The following is an 8388-nucleotide window of genomic DNA, read 5'->3' on the forward strand; positions in this document are numbered from 1 at the left end:
CTTTCAGACGTAACAAACACTTTTAAATATTTATACTGAGTATTGATAAATTTAGAGAGATTTCTGTTTTAATAACTAGATATATGTAAAGTTCTTTTTTCCTGATACATGTATCTATACGTATTATCCTTCAAAGTAAAGTCCCTGTATCTAACTCTTACATACTTCTTTATAGTTAGGTATTTGGATCTGAATGCAAAGACTGGAATTGTTCTTATCAATACAAGTGGCATATTGCATATCAATTTTCTGCCTTTGTTTGAACTCAACTTTCCCTGTTCTTTTTTGCCTACAGTTGGACTATAACACAATTACTGGAAATGTTTTCATAACCCAGTATGGTGTTCATATGGTGGAATCATTCAAGGAAAATTAACAACTCAATGCTTTGAGGGGCAGATCTATATAAAATTTACTCATATGGCCACCAATTTTATGAATTATTACCATTGGAAGAAAAAAAATTCTATGAAGGATTATAAAAAATAAGATATTTTTTTGGTAATGCAATTTGAAATTGCTTGCACCAATTGATTTTATTTCCATTTTATAATAATGATTAACTTTTTCTTGAATTAAGGTGATTTTCTTTTCTTTTTCCTATCTAAATAACTTAATAATATAAATCAGATTGAGGAATTCTGGAGGTTTGATATGAATGCTGATATATCAAGAAATAGGAGAGTTTCTTTCCAAGTTGCATTTGAAAGACACACAAACGCAATGTATATCTTTCACACAACCTTCCTTTTATCAGTAAAGTTAAATCCCGATTCCTTTTTGTTAACGTTTTTGGAACCCAATTTATTCTGAGAACTACCTTTTCTTAATTCAAATTTACTCTGTTTTAACCCAATGTTTAAATTAGTGTTTTCCATGTGATCACAAAGAACAATCCCTTTTGATACTGAGCTTTTGGATATAACGATGAAGCTGAAGAAGATCCAACTTTGCGGAAAACTTTTCCCAATCAAAAACATTAAAACACAGAGCATTTAAAAAAGAAATAAATAATTTAATGATGAAATCGCATGAATATAAAGATATGATAAAAATGAATAAATAAAAGCTGCGTTGTCAAGTCAGACATCAATCATTAGTTATTGTTCGCCAGCAAACAAAGCTAATGAGGGTAAATAAAATGATGTATGGATTTCCTTGTCCTCGTTTTGGAATTTAACATGGCACCTTTCCCCTTTGCTCCTACACTGATATCGGAGTAGAATCCAGAGGAGACATGGGTGGTCTGTATCCCGGAATTCTTAAGATTTTTTGTGCTCCAATCAAATTGGCAAATTTGCTCCTAGATCAGGAAGTACCCCCGGAAAGTTGATCAGTTTTCGGGCTGTTCGAATTCTGGTTTTTGTTTGTTGTAGAATTTAAAGTTGTGGAGACAACTGCAGATGGTGCCGCTGTGGAACTAATTTTTGCGTGGGTATTTATGATGTCATCACTTTTCGTGCTGTTTGCTTCGAGACTTTGTAGAGTAATGTTTCCGGAAACGGGTGTTTCAGGATTACTTGTTTGGTCTGTCGTGGAGTTGTCGGCCAATTTTACATCTGTGTCATGGACTCTGTATTTGTCGGTCATTAGCAAGAAATTTTGCATAGGTGATATATAATTGCCCCCCTTGCTCCGTATTGGTGAAGTTTTGCCTGAAAATATTAATCAAGATCATGCTTAAAAAATTCATGAGAAATATATAATTATTTTACAAAATCAGTGATCTACTTTTGCTGTTTATTTGTAACATATGGTGCACATGTGTCCAAAATGAATTAATTAAGATGGTGGCCGCGGTGGACATTTTTGTGCTACTTCGTCTAGATATTTAGCTGCAGGCAAAACATAAATTTCACTTCAATGTGTGAACGGTTTCTTTGAATGAATGAAAAATTCAAAATTAATTTTTATCTGTAATATCTTTTATACCTGCTAATAATTAGAAAATGTCTTACCTGTTTGGCAAAAGGTGAAAATTACCACAAGGGCGATGTATGTAATGTTGTAGTACGCCATGTTATAATTATCCCGTACACAAAATATGAATGTCTTTTAATGGAAACCGTATATGGCTGATTACCGTTAATTAATGTATGTTGACAATTGTCTGAATTCACTGTGCAGTTGACTTTTATATATATACACCAGTGCCGCCGCGCAAATTTTGTAGGGCGTTCCTCTGGCTTTACAGTGATGTATTCAAAACAGCCTTCATTTCATTCCACACATGACGTATGAGGTCGGGCCAATTTTAATGAATTATCATTTTCTATAAACGTTACAGGGCACCAAATGTGTCGAGTTTATTACCATATTTGTACTTTGGTTCTAATCTTCTGGCGACATTCAGAGAAGTTGGGATTTGATTGGACATTTGTGAAAATAAAACATTAAACGTGTCAAATGATTTTTTATAGATGACTAACGTTTTGAATGATTTTGGAGATATTCCTGATAATATATATCCATATTGTCATGTAAGTGCCATGACCTATGTTAAGAACAAACCTTCTCCCTCCCACACCATGCTTTTCTTCCGACAGAGGAACATATCTTGTTTTTGTGTACTGTTTCTATAGATAATTTTCAAATCAATACAGAATGTGAATGTGAAGATGTTATAAGAACCCCTTTTCTGGGGGGTCAAAACTCTTATGCATGACAAAAATTGCTTTGAAACATGATGCACAAGTAAGCATAATTTAAATACGCACACATGCACGGTAAACCTTGAAAAGAAAATGCGTGAATAACTTTTATTCACAAAAAAAAAAACAAAGAACATTGAATTTAAACTTTTTTTTAAAAAATGCAAGGTTAAAAATATATCGCACCTTAACAGATTAAAACTGTCATCCCTACTCTTTATCCAACATATATCAACTACCAAAAAGGAAACCCCAGATGTACTGTGCCACACCACATTCAAGAAACAGTAAATCTACATTTGATTTTCAAAACCTGCAAAAACCATCTTGAAAGTGAAATTATTTTCAACCAAAATTCACAACACTAAAAGATTTGAATTTCCAATATTTATACAATCACTCTTCATGGACAAAATTAATTAGAGACCGACTTTTCTTAAAATAAAGAAAAATATATATTCAGTAAAAAGTTACTTGGTAATTTAAATGAATATTTCTTGTGTTAAATCAAAATTAATTTATAAGAATTGAAATTAATTTAATCCACGTTTACAAAATTTAGGTCACCCAACAATAAATTGGAAATATCAGCGATGAAAACTGTGATCCGTTTTATTATGAGTAAAGAATACTTTACATGAGGTTATGAGGCAGACGTCATTGCCTTTAATTAGATATTGAATGATATGCATGATCAACATTTATTTTATTACGTATAGATTCGATATATTCCAGTCAACGCAAAATAAAAGATAGTATGGGGTCTAGCACATCTGCTTCTTTTCTGGATATAAGGACGGGTGTGACCAACGACTTGCTCTGTTAAATTGTACAACAATACATCATATTTTTTAAAAGCATTTTACAAAATAATTACAAATAAGGCAGATGTCGATGGTAAAGTGCAGGATGCTAATAATATAATTTCACATAGCTTATTTATGAAGCAATATTCCATTCTCACCTGCATATCGAGTGTGTGTCTTCCAGTTGATTCGATACGCAAGTCCCTTTACGTACAAACAATTTCTAAAACAGGGCAAGATATTGACAAAGATGTTGATGAAACAAAAATATCCACAGTCTCCTTTAAAGTCAACATTTTTATTATGGATACAATAACCTTGTCATCAAGGATCTATCATAAATTTAAATTCTGAATGACGTATTTCATACGAGTTGTAAAGCCATATTTACATATTCAGATTTTTTTTGTCTGTCCGATCATGACAAGAAACGTACGGCTGATGAAATTGACAGGGAGGGTATAGTTAATCCTCCATGGCACCTAATCCTACCTCTGATATTTTTAGAGATGAGTGTGTGCTCTGCTCCCGATGTGTATTGTTTGAGTGGTGTCTTGAGCGTGATTACTATTCGTCAATTTCTCATTTCTTTTTATGAAGAGTAGAAAAGTCGTACAGACATCTTTTAATGTGTTGACTTAGGAAAAAATTTGAAGATTTTAAATTTCCTTCTGTTCCTTGGGGTTTAAAAGAATATCTTAATCCATCTTTTGATTTACACTACTTCTAGAAAAAAAATTCTTTAGAAAGTGAACTGAGATTATGTTAGATTTCCAGAGGCAGAAATTACAAGTGTTCTAAAAAACAGTTGTAATAATGAGCATTGCAAATGAACAAGATGAAAAAAAACGAACACTGATCGATCTCAGAATGTCTGTAATGAAACATATGGAGATAACGAACAGTATACAAGCTCAAAAACCCATTAACAATACAAAACAAGCAAAGCAAACACGGACCTCCAAAACATCAGAGGTGGGATCAGGTGCCATGGAGGAGTGAACATCCCCTGTCAACTGGTCACACCTGCTGTGTGCTTCTTCTCATGATCGGGAAATAACGGAAAAATCCGTCGTCAATTTATTGTATAAATAATGGACTAACAATTAATATGAAAAACCTCAGCCAGCATTTGACTCAATGAAAAATTGTATTAACTGACAATGTCCTTTTATCGAGCATAGAACTTACGAAATGACTTTAAACGAGACTGCTGATATTCTTGTTTCATCAACTTGCTTGTCAATAATTTACCTCGTTTTAGAAATTGTATATACGTAGCGCATGCTCTTGCTTACCGAATTAACTGAGAGATATAAATTCCGTATACAGGTGATGAAGGTATATTGCTCCATAAATAAGGGAAGTTCACGATTGAAAAGTTAAATATCACTACGTTTATCATAAAGCTTGGTTGTAAAAAAAATATACAACAAAGGGGATATATTGTTGCAAGCCTTGTCTGTTGGAACCATTAGATATTGTTAAGAACGTATCCTTTCAGAAATTCTTTTATCAGTGAAAATGAAAGGACAAATTATTGCCTTATCATTCTAATACGGTTCTTTAATATGTTTTTAAAATACTTATTCCGTTCTTGCAAAATATTCAAGTTTTCACCCTCATATTTACCCACAACTCCATTATTTTTTTCTATAAAATTCATAACAGTTGACAGTATTTTCGACCTTATAAGTTTTTATTCTTCGTTTTTTTTACTATGTTGTATATATTAGCGTCACCTATAACGACGTGACCGGCGCGAATGTAGTTGAAATGAAAACAGGAAATTAAAAGTCATTCTAAAAAAAACACAGACTGTTACATGAAAATGAAGGTCAATTTAGGTTTATGATATATCATAATGTTTTTAGAGACAGAAATAATAATTCTATATGAAGAATCATTACTTATTCACAAGAGCGTGAAATAATCATCTTAATATGCTAGTAATTTTCAATGATAACGTCACTTTTGGAATACAAAATAGTTTTTTTAAAATGTATTGCATTTCATTTTCATTTTGAGCAACAACAAATTCTTGCACATTTTATGCAAATACTTCTTTTGTCAGTTAATTAACATAGTATTATTATATTGTCTGAGATTTGTGTTATGCACATGTCAGTAAAAATAGTTTGCCTTTTTTGTTGTTGATTTTAATTTTCAAGCGCTTATTTATCAGTGATATTCATTTTAGCAATGACTGACATTTTGAATCCAGTATTTACGATTGCTCCATGATACCGGGGCCTTATTTTGTTACATGTACATACATGTACATGTGTTGTGCTTTTGAGGACAGAGTATACAACCATTAGGTAAATAATAATGCCCAGGTCGATATATATTTTAAAGGTTTTTTTGTTGTGAATGATGAAAATATCAAAGAAATACGCACTCTAACTCTCGACCCCCCCCCTGCATTTTGGAACCATTTAATTCAATATAAATAGCAATTTAGCCATAATTCCAGCTCTTGACAAAAGGGGGGTAGACGATATTTTCCATTGAAATCGAAGTTTTAAGCATACCATATTTTGAAAAAGTCTTGCATATGATTAAATGTTCCTTATATCTTTTCTTATGTTTTAGGCAAATAAATAAAACATTTCAATAAAATATGTTTTAGTTGTATATCGCTTTGAAATTGATGGAAAATAAGCATGTTTATCATTTTTGTCAATAAACATATCCCCCCCCCCCCCGGTGTCACACAAAAAGCTTTGGAATGAATTTGTGAAATAACTAGATGATGTTTTAAAAATATTTTCTGTTTTCCTTTGATTTCTATAGTGAAAAAAACACAAGTTTTACCAAAATTTTAGAGTTATCTCTCTTTGTTTCCCCAAATAAGTAATGTTTTATGAAAATCCATTTAATTATCTACCAAAAATATTAAAAATTCATCGAATATCATCGACTTTTGAAAATTGACTTGGAGGTAGGCGAGAGAACAATACTATCGTTTGCAGTTCTTTCTAAAATATTTTAAAACATGATTAAGAAATTGTTAATTCTATGGTGTTCATCATTTTTACCTTTCTGCAATCATCCTTATAATCTATATAATTTTGATCATTTTATAAATATGATTTTGAAATTTTGAATAAAGAAATAAAATATATTCGGTTAGACATATATATTAATTAACTTCAGTTGTCATTTTCATGATTTTGGGGGGAAAGTTTGTAAGATCTGTCTTTAAGCAAATTTCGAGTAGATTGATTTGATTGATTTTCCCGTTGATACATGATCCCAACAATTAAGGAGCAGACGGCGAGTGTGATCGGTCAGCATGGAATGTTCATTCCTCAATGGCACTTGATCCCATCTCTGATATATTAGAGGTCCATGTTTTCTCTGCTCCTGATTTGAATTGCTTATTCCACTTTTGAGATTGAACTTAGTTCGTTATCTTCATGTATTTCAATATGATAAACTGAAACTAAAACCTATGCCAGTCAAACCTTTAATACCAGTAATAATTAAAAGAAATTATGATCAAATAATTTTTGCACAGCACATATATGATATGGAAGAATTGAGCATTATGTGTCAATATTATATATGTTCATTTTAAACATCTGAATGAATAATTGGGGGATAATTATCGTTTATATAACTCAATATAGAGAATTGTGGGTACCCTTCGTCTACGAATATAAATCCTCCATGAATTAGTATAAAAAGGTTTTAAATTATATTTTCTTTTGTATATTTGAGGCAATAAACGAAAATACACCCAACAAACTTGTAATTTAAATCATCAAAGAAAATTGGCCCCCATATATTGTTATTATTCCACAGTATATAAATGATATTCATGTATGTTACTAGTACTTCATCATAGCTTTAGGTCTGTGGTAATATTAAAGTAATAATCACCTTTTGCATAATCTTAATCTTGATCGCAGAATCAAGCAAGACGTTCCGTTTATGTTGAAAAATTAACACACTTTTAATCTCCTCTGTACACATACTAGTAGTTAATGCAATTATTTTTAATAATGCAATTTCTTAAACCTAAGAGTATTTTTTCAATCTTTCAATAATCTTGAAATATGTATACATATCCACACTACAATAGCTACAACTTACTGAATAAAAGAAAAAATTAAAGTAAGGTGTAGAAATAGATCATGAAACTGATTATTTGATGTAGTGAACAGCATTGAAGTCCATTTAAGGATACAAATTTTTTAGCAAACCACAATAACTATGAGATATTTTAAGAACAATTTTTAACCAATTGCATGCTATTAACAAATAAGTTGCATATTTTTCTCCCTCTTTTTATCACATTCCGTTTAAAGTCAGCATTTTGCAAAGTCTATGGTCTGTGGTTCTTATAATGGTCATATTTACAAGTTCAATTGATCCACACGTCGACTTTTGACAGACACATTTTATTCTAATTGTTAAGTTATTGTTGATCATGATACAGAGGACCTACGAAGGTTGTGACTGGTCAGGAAAGGATGCTTACTCCTACTACACACCCGATCTCCCATTATTTCTAGAGGTATGCGGTTTTCCCGTGATCACAATTCATATTGTTTATAGGATTTTTTAAAAGATTAATTGTAGACCAGAGCTCGTTATGTACACCCTTTGCATTAAATATGTGAAACTAAAAAAAAAAGACTATCCTTATATAAAAAAAAAATAAAGAATTAAGAAAGAGGGAGAAAGTCTTCAAATATAGAGATTAGATTGAGTGATAGATTTTTTTTTTTTTAAATCCTTAAAATTCTGGAATGTGAAAAATATTTTCAGAAATTCTTACCTTTGACAACTCTTTGCATATAAGGGCTATTGACGTAACAATTCACAATGTCTAATTTTCATGAGGAGACAATCAAATGTTTTTTCTCCAAATGTTGTGAATATCAGTGTTTTTCGTCATACACAGTTTGCTTGTAATATTT

General features: G+C 31.3%; 1 protein-coding gene across 1 annotated transcript; it reads right to left on the bottom strand.

The window, feature by feature from the left end:
* Positions 1-994: 994 nt before the first annotated feature.
* LOC134231135 (uncharacterized) lies at positions 995-2131 on the bottom strand. The gene is made up of 2 exons (XM_062713053.1): positions 1959-2131; positions 995-1655 (listed from the first exon to the last, which is right to left on the bottom strand). Exons 1-2 carry the CDS (start codon positions 2017-2019, stop codon positions 1309-1311), a joined length of 408 nt encoding a protein of 135 aa, XP_062569037.1. The 5' UTR covers positions 2020-2131; the 3' UTR covers positions 995-1308.
* Positions 2132-8388: the final 6257 nt, after the last annotated feature.

This window comes from Saccostrea cucullata, unplaced genomic scaffold, assembly GCF_032062105.1.
Source record: "Saccostrea cucullata isolate Sc308-1 unplaced genomic scaffold, CSIRO_AGI_Scuc_v1 ctg645, whole genome shotgun sequence".
NCBI classification, from domain to species: Eukaryota; Metazoa; Mollusca; class Bivalvia; order Ostreida; family Ostreidae; genus Saccostrea; species Saccostrea cuccullata.